The sequence below is a fragment of the Podarcis muralis genome, chromosome 8, assembly GCF_964188315.1.
Source record: "Podarcis muralis chromosome 8, rPodMur119.hap1.1, whole genome shotgun sequence".
Lineage (NCBI taxonomy): Eukaryota > Metazoa > Chordata > Lepidosauria > Squamata > Lacertidae > Podarcis > Podarcis muralis.
This window is the reverse complement of record NC_135662.1, coordinates 50,168,044-50,194,727: the sequence shown is the minus strand read 5'-3', so window position 1 is coordinate 50,194,727 and position 26,684 is coordinate 50,168,044. Positions and strand designations below refer to the sequence as shown.

Here is a 26,684-nt window from a genome sequence, read left to right as displayed (position 1 = left end):
CTTGTTTTTTTGAATTTCAGTTTGGTTAATGATGGCTTGGCACCAGCCCTCTCATCAGAGAGTTTTCTTCCACACACTTTCTTAGCTGTACAAGTTAGGAGGTGGACAGGAGGGGAAGCAGCAGAAGTCGGTAACTCTCTGGAAAGAGGACTTCTGAGCATGCCAACATGAACTGTGAAGTATGATGCATTGTGTCTGTATGTGTTCTTTACTGGAAATGATTCACTGACCCGAAAAAGTGTGGGAAAAGGGCATGGAGAGGATGGAAACTGGCAGACAAAAGTAGTGGCAGCAGTTGAAGAGCTTCCCAAGAGTAGAAAACTGAAAGGCAGTACCAGCACAATATGCATGTAGGCACAGGTGCATTGGGTCCAAATGTCTTTCTACATTCACTCTTACACACATATCCAAATACATACTGCATAAAACCAGACAGTTGGAGAAGACCATATCTCTAAGCAGAGCACAGGAGCATTACAAGAAGGTGTCTGCTGGAGAATCACCTTCAGTTGACTCCAGCAAGCTAGTCAAGTCCAACGCTGTGAACAAAGGCAAAAGGGGCACTCACAGAGTAAGCAAATCAACCATGTACAAGATCAACCGTGTACGAATTGGCAAAGGCTAAAGCGCAATTTTTTGTTGTGCTTTATCCTCTCTATTTTATTTCATAATAGAATGTCTTCCAAACTGTAGCAAAAAAAAAAAAGGAAGGAGGGAGGGAGAGGAAGAGAGTGCTTCAGAGACTGGCAATGCCAAGAACACAATCATGTCGACAGCCGCCCCACACATTTGTTACTGCATTCTCAGCACAAGTGCCGGAATGAACATCTGCAGTGTAAAAATTCAGCCCATTAGTTCCTGCAGCTTGTTAGCATATTTTAATACTGCGTTCACAGCTTTCTATTTCCATCAAGGTGTTACTAGGTGCCAGACTCTGTATTCACAAACTCTGCGGATACTATCCCTGTGTCCTTTTATTCTGGATCTGGTGGGGGGGGAGGGTGAAAAAGGCAATCCAGAAGGCAGAAAAGAACAGGCAACAGGTATTAGCAGATATGGGGATGAAAGAGACAGGAAGCACACATGCCTTGTGCTTTTTGCTTCTGTGCTGCTCTGTCACATGCAAAATGAATTTTTCACATCTCTCAAGCAAACTGTCCAAAACTAGCTGCCAGTGCATCTCAGAACTAGTTTGTATGTGACCAAGAACATAAAAAGGAGATATTGGGTGCTTTGTGAACATGTTCACTGATCTATGGTACCTGGTATCCAACCAGTCCTTTCATTCTAGTTTTTCCGTCTTCTTTTGCAGCAGGCAAAAGTCTTGTTCTGCACACAGCAGGTGTCAAAAAGGTTGGTGGTTGGTGGAGGAGAAGGAAAAAAGTGTCACAGGAAATGGCACACACTGTCAGCAATATAAAGAAACAGACACCAACTTCTAGTGAAGATTTCAATTATACACCTTTGCTGTGTGCATCTCATTAGGTTATTCACTCCAGTTGGTGGAAACCACAGAAGAGAAGAGGGCTCTTGTGCTCAAGTCCTGCTTTGGGTTTCTCACAGGAACCTTGTTGGCCACTGATATCAAATGTAAAGTGCTAGGAAACATTTAACTCAGAACTAGGTGTTCTCAGATGTATAGCTACGAATAACATAAGGTTTTAGGTCTGGTATGCAGTTATACACATATTTGCGCTCCTAACCTTGGCTGGGGTTAAGTGGATCATTTATTTTTTTTAATTTTCACATTAGAGAGGCAGTCTCCAATAAGCTTAAAAGTGGGTGTCAAGGGCCAATTTAGCATATGTGAATTTAGAATAAAAGAGACAAAATGAAAATTAGATGGCTAAGCTGACTATATTTTAAGAAATACATCCTCTACCTAACTGCCATGTTACCACATATTAACCATTAGGTCCCATTTTTCAGGACCACATCAGAAATTTTTTAACTTGAGTTAAACTGCGTTTGAATAGTTATGACCAAAAATATTAGAAAATCAGCATTTTCACATCCCAAGAATTAAATTGGTTCATTATTTAAAACAAATATCGTTGCTTAATATTTCACAAAACAGAAATTTAGAAAAAAAAGGATTAAAGCAGCAGAGGTTTAGAAGGGTTTATAATTCCTGATTTTATATTTGGATTTTGCACAAATATGCTAATAATCCATCCTAACTTTTCACAAATGAAAACGTGTCTAAGGCAGCAAAAGAAGGAGTGCTGCCTGTCATGCTTTGCCCCTTGAACTGAATGAGCGATGTGCAGCAGCATGGCTTGGTGAGTTGTGCACAATACACTAACTTTGCTAGTTATTGGTTTCTGTGTGTCCCACTTTCAAAATGTCATTTAAAAAAAGATGCTTAACAAAAGAACACAGTATGTTCTAGCATCTGCTATGTGATTTTATAAAAATGCTTTCTTAAGTGGGAACATGGAAAAAAAGAACCATATTCTCCAAGTTTTGGTCTACAAACTTAAGGGGAGATAGGCAAATCTTCACAGGTATGGGAAGGGAAGCTATGGATTAATGACATATCCCTTAATATTGCAAGATTATCTCAATAGGCACTATAACTGCAGCTCTTTCCAAAGCCTACCTGGCAATGCTGGGCACTGAACCTCAGTTTTTATGCATGAAGAGCTATAGATCCTCTTTGCATTCCCAATAAAAGACTCATTCCTGGAAGTAGGCAAGAGGGAGAGAGCTCATCGTGAGCCCCAAAGGCTTTTGGGGTTCACTGATATGAACATTTGATAAGATGATGTATTTTGTCCTTGCCATGATGTCTAATGAGAAGGAAAAAATAATAACAGTTCTCTCTCTCATTTTTGTAATTATTTTTGAATTTTGTAACAATTCTTTATATGTGTATGTGTGAGTGTAAAAAACAAATTACAGAGATGCAGTTACATGTAGCAAAGTTTAAGATGAGTCTATATAACCCAACCACATCAAGGAGGGACAATTCTAAAAAAATTAAATACATATATAGCAAAGTCTGCTTGCTTATCTTATCTTAAGAATCCACATAAAAGTGAGCTCTTGTTCCAGTTCCTCTTCCACTTGTTCTCGTTTTACTTCCTGCTATTTTTCTGCACATGGCCTTTGGTAGAGATGATCATAAACTTTGAAGGTTCCTCAAACTTTTTGCTCCTTCCTCATCCATATACTCAGAAAGGAGTTTAGAAATAAATAGATTGTGTTCAGTACTATATAATTTAGTGCTATAAATGTGGGAAGATAACTGCTTCTGCTTTGCTGCTTTTAAGTACTTTGGAGAAGGGAGTGGTGAATGATTACCAAAAAATAAAGAAACAAGGCACAAGAAATCACCAACAATTGTAAATTTCACTAGTCCTCTTTAATGTACAGCTTAAATTGTGAACTGCAGGTATCTGACAATTCACAGAATTTTTAACGCTTGGTAGAGGTCAAGGAAGACCATCTTTTGGTGAAAACTACAAGCATAAGGTGTGGCTAAATTAGTACACACTCCTCATGTGGATGTGTGCAGTACACGTGCCTTTGCTAGATGTGAAGATGTGCAGTTCAGAAACCCAGAAATGTTATATAGTATTGAACAGTGAAAAGAAAAGGGTTGAAAGAAGATCACCACTGCCACACAAAACTGCCCAAACTGGCGCAGTCCAAAATAATAATTGCACATGCACACCAATAACATGCTTCCACAGAAAATCTCCACAGAATATAGGTGCAAGCCCTTTGACTGCTGGGACTCAAATTTTGGGTGGCTGAAGGAAGCTAGCTATCAGCCACTTGCTTCTCTTCAGTCCAGCACATGTCCACCACAATGGGTTAAGGGGAGAAGAAATGGGGCAACTTGTTCACTGTGTTCTACACTTTAGTCCCACAGAAATCACCACAGCTAAAACACTTGGGACTTCAGGGTTGAATGTAGGCAGCTTGCCTACATTTTCTGAGTCCTAAAACCAGTGCTTTTTTTCTGGGGGCACGCAGGGGGACGCATACCCCTAGACATTTTGTGAATCTAAGTTTGGCTTCATTGAGGGACAGTATTTCAATATGAGTAGGAAAATGAGAGTATCCCTAAGCATTTTTGAAATATACTCGGAGTCGAGAGTGGATTTCATGCTCTTTATTCAGCTCATAGTGGTGAGGAGGAATGGAAGTTCCCGCACTATATCTGCTTTATATACATTATTTACACAATAGGCTGCACATGATTAGCTAATTCCGGGATTCTCCTGTAGGCCAATCAGGTTGTGGATTCACTTCCACCTGGAGCTGGATTGGGTGGCTCCTGTGGACCAATCATACTGCTGCATTGTTCTAGGACCAATCAGACTGCTGCATTCTGAATCCTATTGTTCCAGGACCAATCAGACTGCTGCATTTTGGATCATATTGTTCTAGGACCAATCAGACTGCTGCATTTTGGATCCAATTTTTATTTAGAAAAAAGCACTGACTAAAACTAAACAAGTTCCCATAAGGAGCAAGCTCAGTCACACTCCAGCATTGAACCCATCTTGCAGAGAGGGTTTAAGAATTTTGAGCAGCTGTTGGGGTACAGCATCAGTCTGCATCTGCCCAGTCAAGGAATTTGTAGTGGAAGGCAAGAATCACTTCTCTTTGCCATCTTTCTCTTCTACAAATGCCTCATGGGTCTTTTGTATTTTGTATCTGGCAACCTCAAGTGTACACTGAGCAAAAATTGCATGCATACATACTTAGATAAACACACACAGAGAGGGAGGTAGTTTAAAATATGTATTCTAGAACAGTCATCTGGAAACATATTCTGCGTCAGAAAAAGGTTTGAGGTTTTTTAATTAAAAACGCAAGCCATCTATTATGGGGGAGTATCACAAATATATCTTCAGAATTAAAAAAATGAATCAACAAATGATGCATCATGATGTCTTTATATAAATTTATAGCATGACTCTGAAATGCTGTGTGTAGTTCCGATGACTCATTTTCCAAAAGAATATTACAATTCTGGAAAACAACCAAAATGATCAAGGGACAGAGCACTTTTGCCACCAAAACAGAGGAAATCATTCTGTAGAAATCATTCTACCAAATGATTTTCTGTAGAAATCATTCTACCAAAACAGAGGTATCATTCTGTTGTGTAATTGTGCCATAAGCAACAATGCCACTGTTTTGAGGTAAGACTCTGGTGCCTTTAAACTCTGTAAAACAGGCAGAAATTCTACAGGTGATACTGCCTGCCAACTCCATGGCAGGAAAAGGGTTCACCTTTTGAACTTCTACTGTCTGTCATGCATTGATTAAGAGCACATGATACATTACACAGGATATATTGATATACATGGAACACCAGGGAAGTATGCCACAGAGGCAATTTCTCTTACATCTGACTATGGGGAAAATACAGTTCAAAACTTGCCACTTCTGCATCATCAGCAGATAAAGCACACATTTCTGCTGTTTAATTAACCAAGTTCTACTCCTCCAACTTGTTTTTGTACAGAAATACGATAGCTGCTCCATTGGAAAGAAGGTTGCCATCTGGCTGCCTCAGTGCTACTCAGTGAGAAATATAGAACTGCCCTATATTAAAATGAATTGCATATGCAGAAGAGCAGAGGCCACTAGCATGTCTAAGTCGGGGAAGGATAATTCTCTTATTGCAAATTTGTAACAGAAATGCCTTCTGTTTGGTCAAGCTCTGCCTTTGCTCCTATTTAGATTTTCTATTTGGAGAAAGCTACCGTATTTTTTGCTCAATAAGATGCATTTTTTCCCTCCTAAAAAGTAAGGGGAAATATGTGCGCGTCTTATGGAGCGAATGCAGGCTGCGCAGCTATCCCAGGAGCCAGAACAGCAAGAGGGATCGCCGCGCAGCGGTCCCTCTTGCTGTTCTGGCTTCTGGGATTCAGAATATTTTTTTTCTTGTTTTCCTCCTCCAAAAACTAGGTGCGTCTAATGGTCTGATGCGTCTTATAGAGCCAAAAATACGGTGCTTGCGTTGCTTCATTTTACACTGGGCCTGATCTGTCTCAGTTACGATATCCGTATACACACATGTGCTGCACCTTTCAAGTTTATAGCTCAGTTACTCAGGCCCAACCTAAGTGAGAAAACAGGGAGCTGTAACTGGTAGTGTGTCTTTCTGCTTTGGCAAAAAGCAATCACAGGGCAGGGCAGCAGGCAGGTAGACCAAAGCACTGATGGACAGGAGAGTTAACCCTTCCTCCCTGTATCATTTTCTCAGCAAAAGCCTCCCCTTCTGCCTCCATTTCTATTTGCTGTTAGAAAAATGAGAGCAAAGTTTGGCCTAACAGGATAGTGATTTTCATTGAGAAAACCTGAGTGCAGGTTGTAAGGGTCAACTTTTCAAATCCTGACACTGCAGCAGTCCCAAACCAGATTGCCACTTGCCAAAACAAAAAAGAGGCAGGTGATTTGCGACTGGTTTCAATCAAGAATCTCTCGAAGCCTTTATAGAGACCACAAGCCTCATAACAACTGGCAAATTCGTTCAGATTGTTAGCATGAATTACCCAGACCCATTTATCATACATATTTGCTGAATAATTAGCAGGTGCAGACGGCATGGAATGGTGCTGGAGTGCTGCAAGGGTGGCCAAATACTAGCCATTGTTAAAGGCCCTTAAGATTTACATCACTCGACAAAATTACTTTACCTTTTGGCTAACATCTCGTACGTGGTTGCTAAGGTAACAAAGGTAACCAAAGAGGAATGTGCATGAATTTTGTGGTCAAATTATGTCATTTTTCTCTCTGCTGCTACCTCTTTTGCACCCATGAATCCAATCATTCTAAATCCTTTGAGATGAATCAGTTGAAATCAAGGGTTATAAAAGCATACAACACCGCCTTATCCTTTATTCTCTCTCTCTAAAGCCTAGTAATAGACAAGTTTCAATTGAAATCACGATTGACCTGTTATCAGTAACAGGGGGCCTTTTCTCAGGCCTGGTGAAGCATAATCTGCATTGATTGTTATCTGATTAGAGGAGAATGCAGTCCTACTTCCCCCCAGTTACTTAAACCAACATCTCACTGTTCGTCCTTAGAGACCACAGCTTCACTCAGGCAGAGAGTGTCTAGACAGTATTCATGATCCATCTGTCTGGCACAGCCAGGCTGATGGCAAACTCTATTAGAACTGGAATATTTCTCTCTCTCTCTCTTTCTGCTCTCTCTCCTCCTCCTCCCTAGATTCTTTCCCTTTGTGAAGCAGTAATCTGATGCTGAAAATTACTATCATTGTTGCAATTCTCAAAATAGCAGTGCCAGACTTTCATTAACATCTATTCTAGACTACTAAATATTTAAATAAATGGACGAGCCACTCCTGATGTGGGACAGCCCCAGCACACCTGGACGAAGAAATAAAGTAAATAAATTTCAAAAATAAGAATGAAAATCAGTTCTTGAGATCAGCCTCACATGCTACCATTTACCTATACAGAAATAATCTTGAGAGGATTGTAAACATACACAAGTCTATTGCGATGCAATATGAGGACCTCCACTGGGCAGCTGGGGCATGCGGAGGCTGTGTAATTCATGGATTTGTAGCAAAACAAACCCTCACCTTAGCAAACTCTAATTGTCCCACGTATTGAAGAATAAAAAAGTATTCATTAAATTCTGGGCCCCCATATTACACGAGTTTCCAGCTACACAGTGTACACTGGGGTGAGAAACCTTTTTCAGCATGCAGACTACATTATCTCTTGAGCACGCTTCCAAGCAGGGTGTGTGATGGAAGACATTGGTGGCCAGGGGCAAAACTGTGCCAAACAACATATGTAATCCTTACTTTTGTGCAGTAGGCTACATTCAAGCCACACAAAAGCAGGAGGTTTTTACGCCTCCTACACCTACACCTACATCTACACCTACACACATGCGCACGCACACACACATCTCTGTGATAAATTCTCCATCCAGGCAACCAAGAGAAAGGATCACATTCCAGCCTGGCAAAAGTACTGGAGGCAGATATGGAGCAAGGCCAGTGAGGGATGTGTCCCTGTGTTAAGGAGTGTGGCCTGAGGCCCAAACAGAGAGCCCTACAGGGTCAAATTTGGCCCCTGAGCCTGAGGTTCTCCACAAGACAATAGTAACACACCAATTTTCTAACAGCTGTTAACCTTTCAATATTTGAAACAGATAATATGGTTGTATTTCAAACAAGTACACCATTTAGTTTCTAAACAAAACAGTAGGACTGGATGGAGTCCAATAAATCAGCTGTCCACAGGTGAACATTTAGAGTTTCTCCAACGTTGTTGTTGTTGTTGTTGTTGTTGATATGCGGGATGCTGCTGTTGAGTCTCCTCCACTGTTTTCTCTGGGCGGTTCATTTTATTCTCTCCCAAGTCATCTCGCCATCTTTACTCTCAATCATGTCTCCTCAGAAAATCCTCACAGAAGCCGTAAGTTATATGGCTTTTGTTAATTTATGGTTTTGCATCCTAATTATTCACACACTGGACAGAACAAACTGCTGGAGCATGACAGCCAGTGTGGTACAGTGGTTAGAGTGCTGGGACCTGGGAGACCACGGTTCAAATCCCCACTCAGCCATGAAGCTCACTGGGTGACCTTGAACTAATCACTCACTTTCAGCCTAACCTACTTCACAGGGGTATGTGAGGATAAAATGCGTAGGAGGAGAAACTATGGACACTACCTCAACTTCCTTGGAGGGAAGGTGGGATATACGGTAAATGCAATAACTACTACTACTGCTACTACTACTACTACTACTACTACTACTACTCATGGGCTGAAGACATCCATGTGCATATCAGAGCTCCCCTAATCACAAGAATTCCATAGACTGACACAAGTTCTTAATTTTAAAAAGAAATGTATTAGCTGTATTCCTGCCCACAGATACATGCTTGTAAGTCATAACTGAGTTGTGTGATCTTTATGGGTATCAAAAGCATTTCAGGGTTGTACATCTCATATGATTAGTACCACGTGATTCACTGGAACAGGGTCACAAAATATGATTAATGCCAACATTGCAAGCATTTAGTACACCAGGTCTGTTTGGAACAAGTATGTTACTGTGTCAGCTCTGCCCACCCCACCCAAAAAATAATTATCATGTGGCTGCAGCAACTCTGCTATGAGGGAAAGTCACAACATTTCAGGCTTTTAAGTGCAGAGAAACTGCAAGCAAGGGGACAAAACGATAGATGTGCATACAATTTATACATGGGGGGGGGGGACGAATAGGCAGAAATTTCTCCCCTTTTCTCAGAATTCAGAACCATCCAGTGAAACTGAATGTTCGAAGATTCAGGACACAGAGGGGGAGGAAATACTTCTCAATACAGAAAATGTTAAGCTATGTAATCCACCCTCATAAGATGTACTGATTGTCACATACTTGGATGGTGGAATAAGAAAAATCCACATAGAAGAAGGCTATAAATGGCATCTAGTCAAGGTTGCCATATATTTCCTCCAGTGTCAGAGGCAATATGTCTCTGGATATCAGTTGTTGAAAACCAAGTGGGGAAAGTGCTGCTGCAGTCAGCTCCTGCTTTCAGGCTTCCTAGAGGCATCTGGTCAGTAACTGTGAGCTCAGGATGCTGAAGTAGATGAGCCTTTGATCTGATGCAGCACATCTCTTTTTGTGTTCTTTTGCATGGCAAGTAAGTAAAACAAAGGCTAAAACCCTGGTATAGGTTCCTCCCATTCTCTTTTCAGTTGTTCAGCAAGTCACTATACTATTCTAGGATTGCATATATTTAAATTAGTTAACATTTTAAATCAACAATGTCCTTTATCTCCTCTTTGGAAGGTGGAAGCCCATGCTACAAATTATCAGTTTAGCTACCCAGCTATAACTCTCTGGCCTTAATAAGTGGTTTGCCTGTTCATCTAATTCTAAGAAGAATAAAATTTCAGTGCATGCTACCTCAAATGGATGCAGAATATTCCATAGAGACTATTTTAGTATAAAGTCACACAGCACACCATATGGCCACATTTTATGGATGTATGTGAGCACATATCTTATTCACCAAAGCATTCCCACTGTAAATCAGCAGAGGAACTGATGAGCTCCCAGTACTGAAAGCACACAAATTAACTTTGCACACCTGAGCAATCCCAGTGCAGCAAAGGTGCAAAGATTTCTTGCAGGATTATCGCCTCAGGCTGTAATATCATCGAAGACAAAACATGCAATCTGACAGTAAACTGACTAAAATGGAGTTTGCAATCCTTTAGAGTTCACAATCCTCTGATTAAATATTTTTTCAGGGTACAAATATTCTTCAAGTTACTTATAGAATAGTTTCATCGTAAATTTTTACTTTTTTCCTTCTCACCCACACTCTGCATGCCATGACCTAAAATAGAAAGTAAATGTATGCTTCCTACAGTGGACAATTATGAAAAGGAGCTATAAAACTATATTGACATATTTGTTTTCTTTGCATTCAAGCTGTGAAGAATATTGACTGTGTCTCTTTGCCCCTAACAGTCTATGGCATTATGAATAGATCTTACCAATTATATCGAAATACTGAGCACAGCAACTATAAAAGCATAATGTACCAACACTTATAAGGAGGTATATGATGATAAATCTTTACCACTTCTGTCAGGAGAGGATTTGGTTGTTAAGCATGTCCTCCTCAACCCGGCCCAAGATAGATCTAATGCAAAAGTACAGAACGTTGCAATCAAAGTAACTAACACAATGCATTAATTAAATGTACAGCTAAGTGCCCAGCACTTATCTTTGCTAGTAATTTAAAACTGTTGCCCAAGTTGTGATTGCCGCACCTGGCCTAACCCTATCAAAATTTGGAGCCGGAAAAAAATCTGGAGCATAACAAATTAAGAGCCTCTTCCTACAGAAAATATAGTGTCCTGTACAATCAGGAGCCAATAATACAGAGCATACATGTAACTGTTTTTAAAAGGAGCTGGAATCTTACAGTGCACTGTTTGGTGGGAAGAGGGAATCAGAGGAGATTCAATCCAGCCCTCTTCTGAACAGCTGATAGCAAGATTAGAGTTTTCTTTCATTTTTAAAGGGTTCTGTGGAAGTAGCTAGAGATGCTTGATAAATTCGATTTCTGAGAATTCTGATGTGAACCGAGCTGATATGCACCTCCCAGTCTTCAGAACTGACATTTCTTTGAACTTTGTGATACAGTTCCTTGAAAAGTAAATAAATCATGATGCAGTTCTCAGCTCACAAAAACATACCAACATGCACTAAAAATGCATATTATGAGATAAAATATGTTTAGAAATGCGTACAATAAGAAAAAACACACATATTAAATGCACATTTTGTAAGAAAACATGCCCTCAAGGTGTCTTTTATAGTTACTTATCTCCCTGACATCTGGTTGGAAGGTGTTCCACAGGAATGGTGCCACTATCAAGAAGGCCCTCTGCCTGGTTCCCTGTACCTTCACTTCTCACAGTGAGAAGGCCCCTTGGGGTTTAAGATCTGAAGCTTAAACTAGCAGGCCTGCCATTACTACACATAGCATTGCCTGTAGTATTGCTATCTATCAGAAATGTAAGCCGACACATTTTTTTCTCTGAGGCCCCAAAAAACTTGCTTAAATATTTTATCAGAGAACCCTTTCAACTAAATAAACTTAAGAAATCTTATCAATGAAAATATGCCTAAAACATGTACAGATTTCATATAATCATAGTATTGTAGAGTTGGCACATCTAGTCCAACAGCCTGCAATCCAGGAATCTTTTGCTCAATGTGACCCTGAGATTAAGAGTCTCATGCTCTACCCACCAAGCCATCAGAATGCACAGACCTCCAACTTTAAAACTTCAAATGTGGCCATTTGTAACCAAATCAAACCTTGTTCTGTTATCTTTCTTTCATTTGCTACATTAATCTTGTTGTAGGGACTCATTTATCCACACTAAATCCTGTTGGGTCCATTCCTGGTACCAGATCTTGGCTAAGAAGGAAAGTACCAAGAGCAACTGTCTGTGGGAAGATTTAGCAGTCCCTCCCAGGCTCTAAAAATGGAACCATAAATTTATATGTGCTTTGGAAAGACCCTGCAGCAATCAAGTGCAGTTTGGTTCTAAATAATTTTCATATAAAATGCTTTCAGTGTTGATAAGTGCCATTTATTGTGCTCTGCACAGTTCAGTCAGAAATATGATTTTGTTATACAACAACAGACATAGACTGGCTTTAGTAAGATTGTAGGTAAGAGAACAGGCGAAGAGACTTGCTGGATCTGACCAAAGGCCTAAGTAATCCAGCATCCTGTTTTCCACATTGGCCAACTAGATGCCTACAGGAAGCCCAATAAGCATATTAGCCCTCTCCCTCCGCAATAGGCAGTTCTAAGGCAAGCTGCCTCTGCTCTTGGTGGCAACTTATGTGGAGTCGTCTTGAGTCACACCCAATGGTTAAATCTTGGTAGCATTGGCAAATTTAATATTTGTAACTACATCATGTCTGTCCTTCCTAAGGCTAGTTGCTGTTCTTTACAGCATAATTTTTACAACTGATTTTCCCTTAGAAACCAACAAACAACCTGTCATTTTGAGTAACGAAAATAGGACATTAACAGGGAAGTTTGTGTATGTGCTCTGACAGAAGAAGCATTCAATAAAACCTTTTTGTGGCGGTCTCTCTCTCTCTCTCTACGAGGTTTGGCATGTTTGTTTGTTTGTTTGTTTGTTTGTTTGTTTGTTTGTTTGTTTTTCCGTCAATATTTTCTTTCTGTAACCAATACATATTGTTAAGTATGAGTTCTGTAAGTATGAGTGCTACAAATACTTGCCATTCAATAGCCTGTCCTTCATTTTTGAGACACTGAACAAATCTGGGGAGGGGGGCTGAAATGGGCAAGCCTTTAGTGGCAGTTAAATTGGTTACCTTAACCTGGAAGAAACAGAGCGTTCAAACTAGGAATTTTGTCACATTGATTCTGACTTTTTTGAGCTCCCAGTACAAACTGGCAATGGCAAAATGGTTGGGTCAACATGCCCTTTACCAGTGCTGGGTCACTGGCAAATCCCAATCCTGCTGCCTTCTGCTAAAAGGCAATAAAATCTTAGCCATTTGTCATGACTCAGGTGCATATCTATGCTCAATACCCAATATTTATTCTCTCAGGAAATCACACACTTTTTAAGATGTCAGAAGCCAGTTCAGTTGGTAGGCTGCCTATCTTCGGTGAAATGTTGAAATGTCCATAGTGACCCATCTTCTGCTCCAAAGAACAGGTCATGCTACAAAACTAATCACATGACAGACTTAACTTGGAGCAAAGGCATTATTTGTAGATCAAAGAATGCAACAACTTAAATCAACTGTGTTTATGAAGCCAGCACAGCATATAAGACACACATACTAAAGTAAAACCACAGAATGTCATAGGTTGTTTTTTTCATAAATGCATTTATGAAGAAACCCCTCCAAAATCCACAGGATAAAACACATGTTGAAAGCACGACTTCCCTTTAAAACCACTACTGAATGCAGCTAATCTATATTCTATCTGAAAGCACATATTTTATTGCCGCATTATAGTAACCAAATGCCTCTGAAACACATGAAAAATACTAGTTTCATACTATCATGCTACACTATTAAGAAATATGTGTTTCTCGGTTATAAAAGCTGGATTCAAAAAGATTATCCTTCTGAAATATAGCCAAATAATATTTAATTCGGAAGTCCATTAAGAAGGATATCGAATGCACACCAGTTACCTTGTCAGCTGGAATATTTCCCATTTTTATACATCCCATCCAATTCTATCTTAACCTAGAAGCACTTTAAAGCATCTTCAGCACATATATAACAGAACAAAAAACATATGAGTCTCAATACGGGCAGACTGTACATATTGCTTTCTCTGTTTTAAAAGGAACAGCTTTATCTCCCCCCGGCAAACAGTACAAAGGGCCAGTCTAATATTATTTTATCTCTGGTCCAGGAGACTTCACTGTAGCTCATGTATATAGCAACTTGCCATGTGGATCCTCAGGATCACGCTGGATCATTCTGGAGGACTCCATCATTGGAGAGCTGATAGCAATGTTTCCCAGTCATGCAACAGGCAGAAGTATAGTGTCCATATGAAGTACCGCTCAATTTTGCCTTTAGAAGAACAATTCTCGCACATCTGGCTGGCTTATAAAACAGCAGCTGCCGTGAGAAACACTCAAGCTCTAAGGAAGCGCATTATAGAGAGAAATGCAAAGTGCAAGTCACAACTACAGCTATGTTTTTAGTCTAACCCAATTATAGAAGTAGTAACAGGAGTTGGGTGGGAAACACCTTGCTACTTTCATTCAAATCTTTTGCAGAATAGCATAAGAAGTAGAAGAGACTTCAAAGCAAATGTTATAACTGCCCATAGACACAGGGGCAAGGTACTTACAGCTGAAGATACTTGGAGGAGGATGCTCTGTTACAAGCAGACAGTTCTCTTCATCACTGTTATCCCCACAATCATTTTGTTGGTTACAGACCAGCGAGCCAAGATACAAGCATTTGCCACTGGTGCAGGTGAATTTGCACTCTGAAAAGTACAGCAGAAGAAAAAGGAAGATGAGAGTACTTTTTCATTTGTTCTTTCATTGTCTATCAAGGTTAAAAACTATTTAAATTAATTCAGCTCTACATGTGGGGGATGATTTAAGGATTCTTCTTCTTCCTATTTGACCTTTGGAGTCCTATATTGCAGTACTGTTTAATAACCATCTTAATTACTGATTATTTAAATTGCACAAGAAATTACAAAATGGCACTATGCAGCATAAACAAGTTAGGCACTTAATGTTTTGAAATTATACAGAATTATAGCCCAGGTACCAATTTACAATTCACACAGTGAGGTTTTCCATATTATAATTTACAACTGTCGCCCACGACTGTTAGATTGTGTGCAACCCATCAGAACTGCAGAGTCTTCTCTTTTGTTAAGTCCCATCTTGCTTTTCATGAGTTAGTAGATGCAGAAGTGATCATTACAGCTTATCACATACATCACACACGGGAATTGGCCTTAAGTCTCTGTGTTTCATTTTAACAGCCCAATTCAGTGGAAGTTAGTTGTGTTTAAGAACTACTGAAATCAATAGGACAGATTAGATGCTACTAATTTTTGTGCATCTCTGAATCAGAGCCATTCTCTCGAATTCTTTTAAAAACCAAGGCTTCAGGCTTGCATGGTTCCTAAGGTAAGTATTTAAAATAAACCTGCAGAAAGCAGCTATCAAAAGAAGAGTTTGAAAGGAGGTTACTTATATATGTGCATATATCAATTTAACAGATTTATAAAGGGTCCCTCATCACGTTGTTATTCCATGGCAGTTGTCAATAAAATAACAAAGACAAGATACAATAAATGCATCAAAGCAGTACAAACAGAATTAATATAATACCAAACAGCCAAAAAGAGCAGATTAATCATAGACTAAGCACCTGTTCCATTTTTTTCCAGTCCAGAATCTGACACATATGTGGAACTCCAAGTGCTTTGTACAGTAGATGAAGCTTGGTAAACACAAGGAGCTATTTTCCTTTCCATACCCAGAAACAAGGACACGGATCGCTAAATCCAGGATCGTGATGACTAAATCTGCATTTCATGATTATTATTTTTTAAAAAATGTTTTGAAGCTTTTCACATTTGAAAGTGTCAGTTGCAGAGCAGGAACAGTACAGCCCCCCTACAAACTATATTTAATATATTGATTACTTGCTACTAAAATATGCAGAAAACAGTTGAAATTGCTTTGTTTAATTTCAAGTGTGCACTGAGTGTACATTCAAAAATTAAGTTCTTTGCAAAGCTGGTTGCTTTTAAACCACATTCAGCATCTAGGACAGTGGGAAGTGTGGTTTTAGAAATTATATATAATGTATACTTTATTTGAATCCATCCTAGGCAAGAGCTGTCTGCTTGTGTGTCTGGTTGGAATGCTGCCAGCTTTGGACAAGACATAATAATCATTAGTTCCTGTCCCTGCATTAAAACAAGGCTTTAAAGCTGCAAAATGTCTCAGCTTTGATACTGTAATATGCACGAATCCATCCAGGCCCATAAAATTATATCTCTGCCCACCTTTCTCAACTGCCAGATGGAGATTAACAAACTGGAGGACTGCCACAGTCGAACAGTCACTGTTTCACCCTATGTGCTCAATTCCCAAATGTCAGTATTGCCAAGCTGCTGAATACATTTCGAGATCTTCCTTAGCTTGACAAAAAAAAGCTTAGCCCAATTGGTTCTAGATTTTCAGTTTCCTATCATTATTTCAGATTAAAGGAATGTTTTCTTAAATAAAGGCTGATGAGGAAAAGAGCCTGCTTTTCATTTGCAAGGGTCCAAAAGCCTTAATTAAATGTACCGAAGAGTAATAATATGCACTACTTCAAGGCCTGCAATCCTACAGAGTGCTATAAGGGATACATGGAAGGATTTCAGCATGGGAAAATCATAGACAGCCCTGCAATCCAAATCTTATTAGCTTTCAACCACTTTAGGTCAGTTGTTACTGCCACTAGGAATGCCAACCTGAATAAAATATTGGAGGGGTATAATTGATTACATGATGTGGCACATGCACACCATCTGAATGGCAGTGCCCATCAACTTTGGGGGCAGGGGTCCCTAGCAGTTGGTTCTTATGACTACCACCATGTTTCAAATGCACAACTGAAGCTGGGAGATGGCCTCCCATCCCAGTGCCATACTAAGACAGTTCACTGCTTGAACCCAATCACGCATGGTGAGACTGCAACAGCTCTCTGCTGAAAACTTAACAAGTTTTGCTTGTACCATTCAGACTATTCATGCCTCCACCATTCTCTCTTTCATGAAGCCACTTATAATAAGTCTACTTTTTAGCTAAACTCACTTGTATCCAAGGCCAGGAAGGAAGGAAGATAGACAGACAATGCCACTGAAATCCATATACTCAGAAGAGCGGTGAACAGACTACAGGCTTATGAGAGCTAATTATGTTTTTTACCAAAACCCAGAGTTCTGCCAACTGAAGGCAGGTACGAAACACAAACACTTAGGATTAAAGAATGCCAAGCCCAGAAATGTATTAGGAACATCAGAACTGAACTCACAGTTCTGCTACTCAAAAATCCACTCCTAGTTATATTCCCCACCCCTACCCCTGCCAGCTTTCTTCACACCAGTAATGCAATTAAGGATGGTGGGGAGCAGAGAGTCATTTTGATCGTTATTGTTAAACAATTGAGAGTACAAAATTATTTCCAATCTATTGCAAATCGCTCATAGATCTTTTAGTAGTTCCCAATCTATATTCTGCCTGCCCCTGATACTGACACCTTAGTCTCTTTTGAACTAGAATATATATGCAGCATGGCTCAGGAAATGTAAATAATAATAAAAAACTGTTGATCTAAATGACATTTTGAGCCTATTCCAAAGTATTTTCCATGCACCAGTCGTTTCAGATACTCTTAATAAATGCAGAACATCTGACTTCCACATATATACACTATAGTATGAAAACACTATCTTAAATGTCTCTCAGCTCTTTGAAATTACTTATTTGCCTTTTCAGAAATCTTTGGAGACACTTCCCCCTTGTTTTAAACCTTTGTAAACAGATACACATTCAAACAATTCTCTTAAAATCATTTACAGATCTATTCAAAAATAATCCCTATCAAATTCAATGGTGCTTACTGCCAGGTAAGTAGTACGGGAGTGCAGCCTTCCTTTCCCATTCACAGTAGTGTTTCAGTACTAATGACTGAAATTTCCCTCTCTCCCCCCCTCCAATAACAGGAGGGAGGATTTGTTTAAAGAAATCAAGCCTAGTTAGGGTGCAGTGATTTAAATCAAGGCAATTTAAATCATCAAGAAAAAGGGGAAATTTAAGTCAATTTTCCAACTGCATGATTCTGTACAAGTAGACATACAAATTTGTTGCTATAACAAATTAAAGCATATCTGTTTGCAACTAAACAGAGCTATTATGCTACCAAGCATGCAACATACTTTTTTTGTACTATAGAAATTAAATATGCCTAGGAGAAAAACTGAGAACATGAGGTTTCCAGTTTATCCCTCTTCATGAGACCAAGCAACGCCATTCACTTGGCCTATGAGCCCAACTACATGTGATGAACAGGCCATGGCTATTATTCACTGGATTTCTTACCCGCCCTTCATCATATTTTCCAAGAATTACTCTAAGAACACAACCTTCTCGGGCTGGTAAGACGGTGGCAAGATGAGCTCCTCATACATTGTGGCTTCTGGGCAAGTTGGGTCATCCAAGGCCATCCAAGCCTACGACCAGAACTTGGAATCTGACTCTGGGCCATACCAGGTAGATACTCCATCACAATGGTGACAATTTCCTGGGGCCCATCATATAACTGGAAGCCTCTGCAATCAAACAGATTTCCTTTGGGTTCTGCTGATCCAGATAAATTCAGAAGCAATTGCCTCACTATCCAGGGAGCAGGCTAGGATAGCAAGGATCATTCTGTGACTAACAAAAATTGAAGAGGCTGTTAGGAATCACGTCAGTTGTCTCAAACTTACACTGGTAAGGAAATCAGAACCAACCCAGGGTGCATAATTGTGCCTAATGACATACCAAAGAGATCTCAATAAATTGAGTTGTAACACATCTTGTCTAGACAGGGGGGTGGTGTGATCTAAGTTTTAAAGATAATCCAGCATGACTGTGTTTTATAAATAACTTTTCAAAGCTATTCCACTTCTACTTTCAAGTGGCAATCAGCAATCCTGGCTGGTCAGTTACAGAGCAGCCCCTAACCCCTACAGGTAGGAAGTATTAGCAGCTATGGATTAAAAGATTAGTTGGATTAAAAAAAAATCATTAGGCTTGCATCCCTACAAAGTCCAAAAACAACAAAACAATTTCATCAGATATTAAACTGATTATTACTGCTGGTGTGAATGGGCACTGTGCTTAGTTTGCACACATTTGTGTCCCAATTGAATTGCTACTTACCACACTGCATGCATTTCATTGCCATCTAATCCCAACTTTTATAAATTTCCCCCTCTACACCAAATAAAGAGAGGTGCCAGCAGGAACTCCAGCTTTTCAGCAGTGTGACCTTTCCTGCCAAGGGGAGATGCTGGCTGTCACTGACAGACTTAATAAAATAACTTTGCACCAACTTTGGAAAAATGCTCCAGCTCTGGTGATCCTTCACGAGAAGAGAGTTTAATAAAAGTGAGGCGACTCAAGTATAACTCCCTATGAACCTGGATACAATAGCTAAAGCATAGGGGTAGGTTCTCTAAAACCTATTGGCTTCCATGAGATTTAGGTAGCCTAAATGTCTGCAGAACTGCAGCATAGAGCATTTAATGGATTAAAAAATGGAACCTTGAAGAGTACCCAGAAGGCAATGTTCAACCGATAGGGTAACTTCATTAGAAAGCAAGCCATTGCATTCTGTGTAAGCTGCAGCTTCGAAACAAATTGTTCTTAAAGAAATCCTCTCTTTTTAAAAACGTAATAAATACATATAGTAAGTAGGCTTTTGGATAAGTACCAAAGAAACTGTGGCCAAAGAATTTGATACATATATACCTTGATGGGGCGGTAATCATTAAATGCTGAACTGTGAAATGTAATGCCATCATTATTTTCAATGCTTATTTTACACATGCTGTGTCTACTCACCCGTATACAATCCCATCCCATTACATTACGGTTAGTGCTTTCAGACTTTCCTTTGCACTAGGCTTCATAATACAAACAGCACCACCATTGTTTTATCATCCAGTTCCACATAAGGCACTTTAATTTACAGGTAAATGCTGCCTGTTTTTGTTTGTTTGTTGGTTGGTTGGTTGGTTGGTTGGTTGGTTGGTTTTTAATAAGGTCAGCTACCGGGGGGGTAGGGGTAGGGTATTGATAGACATCAGTATTTAACAGCCTTGAAATTCTTGGCTGACTTGATATAAATAGTATCATATACTAAGTGTGCATCAGTTTGGTAGGTACTCCAAACAACTAGATTAATTGGGGGGATTCAGGGAAGGTTCTCGCATTCCTGGGTTGGATTGCACCATTAACAAGGCATGTCAAGCCAGGTCAGGGATCAACCATCCAAGTAGCTCTCCCCCCTTGTTTTTTTGTTCCCAAAAAGTTAAAACCCGCAACCTCCCTGTCCCCCAAAACAAGCACACTTCTTTGTGAGAAAGGAAATGAAACTGACTGGGGAAACACTAAGAGGTCAAGAGGGGAGAAGCTTTAAAGCATGGACTGTGCCTGGAAAGAGCCGAGGAAAGGTAGGTGTGGATAAGCCTTTAGTTTGTTTCAAAACGGCATGAATACTGACCTGGCCATACCCTCTGACATGCAAATGTCTTATTCGTGGTTCAGGATGTCCAGGGAAATGTCTATAGACACTAATTGTTAGGAAATGGTTTGGAAGGGGAAACCCATCAGAGCCCAGGAAAGAAGACATATCTTCCCCTCTCCCAGGAAAGGGGGACTGGAAGAAGGACTGGAAGCAGTAGAAGGAGGAAAACAGAAAATCAAGACACGGACACAGAGAGAAAGTGAGCTGAAAACCACTGTTTAAACCGAATTCACCTAGTGGGGTGCTAGCATCTCTTTCTGGGGATCTGGTGTGTGATAGTGGTCGGGAGTCTGCTAGGGACTAAGACCATAAGAAGAGCCTGCAGGGTCTCGCCCAGCATCACAGTCACCAGCCAGACACCTAAGGGAAGCCCGAAAGCAGGGCCTGAATGCAAGAGCACTCTCCCCTCCTATACTTTCCAGTAAGTGGTATTTGGAAGCATTGCTGCCTCCAGTGCATAGCCATCAAGGTTTGTAGCCATTGATAGCTTTTAGTTCCATTAATCTGTCTAATCCTTTTTTTTACGGACATCCGAATTGGTGGCCATCACTACCTCCTGTGGGTGCAAATTCCATAGTTGTGAGCTGCCCATGTGGGCGGGGTGAGCTGGGGCAAGGCACGCTGCATGGAGCCTCACCACCACCTCCCCGTCAGCTGTAGGGTGGCTGAGGGAGAGGCAGCGGGCAGACACAAGCCCCACACTGCCGTTTCAAGTAGCATGAAGCCTGCAGGCACCTGAGCCACCATGCCATTCCCAGGAGAGACACGTGGCTCGGGCACACTGTAGGTCCCAAAGTAAGTGCTGCCCTCCGCTGTTGGCGCCCAGTGCCCCCCCCCCAGCTGCGCCTCTGCATGCCAATCACTGAACAATGCCTGCAGTGTCCCAGCTCCAGCTACCATCTGTTTCCACAGCCAACTCACAAAGCTCACCAGTAACACCTCTCTCCCCCTGATCACTTCTTACCAATGGTCTAGTATTGCTTCACCTCATTTGTCACATGCTGTTGTGTGAAAATTTAAAGGTAGACCTTATTCTCCAGGTTTCTTACCTGGCAGCCAAAAACAGTAGCCAGGGAGAAGAAATGAATAAAATAATTTGTTGCTTTTCTAGCCTCTACATACTCATCAAAATAGCAGGGTCACAAAACCACAATGTCCCTGAGGAGCACATAAAAAGTTCTGAAAAATAAGAAATAGCTTATGAAAGCCAGTCTGTCTATTAGAGAAAGTAAGGGTCTTTGGATAAATGTGACTATGCAGTCAGTGAAACAGTACAATTATATAATTTTGTGCCATGAGCTGAAATTAACTTCACTTCTTTTTGGACAGTGCAATCAGAAGTAGACATGCACTCCTAGGTATGTGAGGACTGCAGTCCGATCTATAATCCTTCCCTCAAAATCTAGGGGGAAAGAAATCTAGAAGAAAGTTAAAGTCATAGCCCCCAACCAATTTATCACTAAAAAGGAAGTAACAGTCTAGAATAAAAAGTTATAGGAAGAAAGTTTGAATCTTCAGTTACTCCTTTAAAAACAAATATAAATAGAGGCATGAGACTGGACTGTATCCCTTCACATGAAGATATTTTATGGAAACAGCTGTTACACAGTACATTAGACAAAAGTTTGTATCTTCAACATCAGCAAAGGAAATTAAGGGAAATTTAGGCTGTGTACACAACATACTTTTAAAGAAACCCTACCACCACCACCCAAAAAAGAATCCTGGGAACTGTAGTTTAACTCTCACAGAGCTACAATTCCCAGCACCCTTAAATTACAGCTCCCAGGATTCTTCGGTGTAGATGTGCTTAAAATGTGCATGCAATCTTAACTTCTAAATATCTGCTTAATATTTAAAAAAATAGAGAAGCCATAAACCATCTCATGTCCTATAATGGCTTGAACATATTTAGCGTGCTATAATTATTTTACTATCATGGTGAGAAATTAATCACCCCAGTCACTCTAGCACACAAAATTAGTTTAACCCTAAGTGTCAGCTTCTTGACTGAAACAATGTTGTATGACAAAAGCTGGGTGTTCATATATGTGTTTTGAGCCAAAACAATTTCAGGGTATGCCAAATAATCACACACCTGTTAACGTCAATTTGGTGCTCTAATCATGTGAATTTAACTACTTCCAGCACCTCCAGCTGTTGATCATGAGCAGATGCAGAGCAGCCATAAGGGAAATCTCTTAGAATTTCAGCATCACTGATCAAAAAGTGGCAATGAAGAATCTCCCGGGTCCCACAATAAGCCAGTCCTTGAGTATAGCAAAATAATAATGCTGTTTGTTATCAACTGGCAAATGGCATAGTAGTGCCACAACTGACATTTGGCATCCATTATTTTATCCTGCAGATAGCTCATTTGTCCCCACTCTTCTAAACTGTTCCCTAAATCGCTACACGTCAAGATATACTTTCCTCTCATTGGAATTATTAAACCGAATGAACGATAACTCTGAGTCTGCCTCTGTTCTGTTTGTGACTCTGCTCAGATGAAATACATGAGGCCAATAATCAAAACACCAACAGCAAGTTCAGAACAGGCTTACAGTAGCGCATGTGGACAGCCTGTTCAGAGATGCTGAGTAGGGGTGGCTTCTCTCTCACACATTTCACATTTCAGTGCTCAACAGAGATTAAACCATGAACTTCCTGAATTCAGTAACATTATGGTTGCAGTTCTGCCTGGTGGTACACAAAATGTGCTTGCTGTAATGGCTTGATCTGGTATGGCACAGCCTATTTCACCCATGCAAACCTTCACAGGAGATTGCAAACATAATGAAAGTGCATGTACTAACTTACCAATACGTTAGGTTCACAAGTTTGGTAGCGTTACCAACACCAACGTAATTGCCTATGCAAACATATTTGGGTTACACAGCCTCACATTCATATGGAGAAGAGTAGCAATATATGAACTAAAAATAAATGGATACAACAGATCGTAAGACTGATCATGAGAGACGGCCTTCTTGGTGATTGCTTCCAGAATTTGAAAATTCCTCCCTAGAGCAGTTAGACTGGCTCCCTCCTTGTGGTCTTTTACTGGCAGGTAAAAGCCTTTCTCGTTCCAGCAGGCTTTGGGGAACTGGCTGCTTTTGACAAAAGGGCTGTATGGTTTTGAAATTTTAATAGATAGTTTTAATTCTATCAATGTTTAATTGCTTTTAATTATTGCTTTTGTCTATGTTTTTAGCTGTTCTTATTTTTATCTGTAAGCCACCTTGAGTCCCTGTCAAGGAAAAAGGCAGGGTATTAATAAATGGATTATGATAATGATGATGATAAGACACTGTAGTGATTCCAATTTACCAGCAGCTCAATTATATACTGGAAAATGTAATCATGTATTGGAAAAAGGTAAACATATAAATACGTATTGTGTTTTTTGAAGGGGGTATTACGTATTACTTTTTTTCAGGGACCTTCCTCTTCTATACTGAGACTGCCATGAAGTTGTTACATCACTTCCCCTTATTTACCTTCCTGGTCTTTTTCAAACTAACAAAATCTCTTCTTAGTGTCTCAAGCAACTAGGCCGACACAGCAAGCAGAGTTAGAATGGGTTGCTAAATATTGGGTCAATGTGATTATCAATCCGACACCATCACAAACCAGACACACAAAATGCACTGGCTGCTTTGCCTCACACACTGATCCACAATGGCATATTTCTATGTGCCAAGGAGGCGTTAACATAACGCTGTCCCGCAATGAAATTTATAATCACCTTTGCAGACTTTAACTTTTATAAATGTCTCAAAGGATTGCTGACGTTTAAAACACATTTTGCATTCAGTGCTTTCTCCCTCTCTTTCCCAACAGCATGTTTCTAATTTCTAGAGCTGTCAACCAATTAAAGATTTGAATCAATTAACTGTCTGGCTTCTAAGTGGCTAATCGATCTGTTAACCAATTAATTTTTTTTTAAAAAAATCACATATTTCAAAATTTCAATAAAGGTGACTCAATCAGACCTTTGAATAAAGATGACAATCTCTCCAAACTGTCGATACAGTTTTGAAATACTCACTGAACATTGGATACAGGCCAGAAAATGGAACCTGCTTTAAGCTTATTTTTCATGAGATTTGCCCCATATGCTACCCTTTCCTGCCCACCCAAGTGCTGTTGAGAATTCCAGACTGCATAGTGGAGTTGATAAACCATGCACAAAAAAGCACAAAGCTTGCTACATGAACCACACTGATGCATCTTGACATATTTCTCTTGCAACACAGGTGTGAACTTAAAAACAAAATGGGGGTTCTTCAATAACTTTCAAATTACTCAGCATTTGCTACTTGTCAGATCCAGTAATCGGAGAACAAATTCAAATTTGGAGTTAAGAGCTTTTGTGGAACCGTTGTATAGAAAGTGGGCTTCTTAGGGCAGAATGATCCTCCCTCGTAACACCCAGAGCAGCTCACGGTAGTGATCTCTACCGTTGTGAGTCCATTCCTTGTTTCAGTTATACACACTGTTGTGACAGTAATCCATGCCTGTATGTTAGTGTGGGGTTTCTAGAGCTCTGGAATTTTATGCAGCAAAAGAGATTAAAGGGATAGTAAGTGGGTCAAAGTTAGAGGGTTAAACCACTTTGTCCCATTTCTAGTTTTCAGTACTTTACCTTTAATAAAACATCTAAAGATTTTAGTGACTCCCTTGAACATACTTGGCATGAACAAAACAAAGTTATATAGCTCCAGATTCAGTTTTTCATGCCCTGTTATTTCATAAGCGGTTCAAATGCTGGAATATTCTCAAGCCATGTGAGCACTTTTCAGCAAATATGCACAAGTAAAAGGCTGCAAAGATCCATTTATTTTATTATCTTGCAGTATCTATAAGACAAAGACAGGAACTGGCAGCACAATCTGATGGCATGTTTTGTGACCCTGCCCAGTTGTAATATATGGAACTACTAGGAAGTAATTCCCACTATTTGCAATGGAGATTAGTTTCTACTAAGTGTGTTCAGGACTACAGCCTGAAAGTTTAAACTATGGATGGTGTGTGCTGTAGTAGTTCTGAACAAGAGAGTTTTTAAACCAGAGAAGACAATTTATTTTAATTACTCCATAATTATCACCAAATGATGCTTTTACATTCTAACAAAGTGATCTAAATATGAAATTTGATAGAAGAATGTTATTTTAGCACTAGCCTGTATTTCTAGACAGTGTTCCACAGTGACTAAGTGTAAAAAAAAGAATTTTTATCTGCTACATATCATTTGATGATACTTAAGAGACTGCATTTACTTTTAATTTATATCTCAATTGCTGCTATATCACTCTTTATTACAGGCCCAATGAAAATATATAAAGTTGATAGTCTTGCATAAGTCACAGTACATCAGGAATTATTTGTGAAAATGATCTGCTTCTTTTTCAGAGGGGAATAAGAAATGGGAAGGTTTATTATGAAAATCTGTATCATGCAATGTGTCAAGATCAAATTTATCAGTCAAAGTGAGATAAATTGTGATTAGGGTTTTGCAGTATGAAATAACAGCATCCAACTTGAAAGACATTGTCAAGGTCTGGCATGTTCTATCCAAAATTGTCGGGTTGTTGACTGTCAGCCTCCCAAGGTTTCTATATATAATGAAAGAACAGATCCACTGGGACTTCTGGTGGCAAAATTCTGGTGGCAAGCTTAATTCTACGTGCTTGGGACCAGAAAACAAGTCTCAGGAGATCATACCTCTGTTTATTTATGTATTTAAAGCATATTTACCCTGTTGTAAAGCCAAAAAAGATTCCCAGGGTGGCTGACAAAGATAAGTAACAAGATGTTTCACACATACCTCTAATGGCACATGATGGTAGCAGACCCACTTAAAACTTGACATAAAAAGTGGGAGGTGGGACAAAAAGGGAGGGAGGTATTTGCACGTGCATACACACACTAATTTAAAATATATCGATAATCAGATCCTTTCATTTGTAGATCTAGAGCCCCAGGACTGACCAGATTTGAAATTCACAACCCTGTGATACAAGACTATATTGGAATTATCAGATATATACTGCCAGAGGAAGAAAAGACTAGTAGCCAGTACTATTCTTCTGGAAAAAGAGGTGGCAGAGCTCACCATGAACTTCTCCCTTGTTCTCTTAGAATGGCAATGCCGCCCACCTGAGAGGTGCTGGAGCTGAGCTCTGGATTGGGGGGGGGGGGGGAGCCCTGCTAGTAGCGTTTAAATTTCCCAAGTATTATCACAACTGTGCATGCCTGTGTAACAAACATTCCATACTTTCGAAATTTTAGCTGGCAACCA

General features: G+C 39.9%; 1 protein-coding gene across 3 annotated transcripts in view; it reads right to left on the bottom strand.

The window, feature by feature from the left end:
* The window catches only part of LDLRAD4 (low density lipoprotein receptor class A domain containing 4), a 266,839-nt gene that overhangs the window by 135,880 nt on the left and 104,275 nt on the right, over positions 1-26,684 (bottom strand). For all 3 annotated transcript variants that reach the window (XM_077933182.1, XM_077933181.1, XM_028737421.2), the window contains one exon: positions 14,415-14,555. In XM_077933182.1, the coding sequence (XP_077789308.1) occupies positions 14,415-14,555 (141 nt within the window). The remainder of the gene's footprint in view (positions 1-14,414; positions 14,556-26,684) is intronic.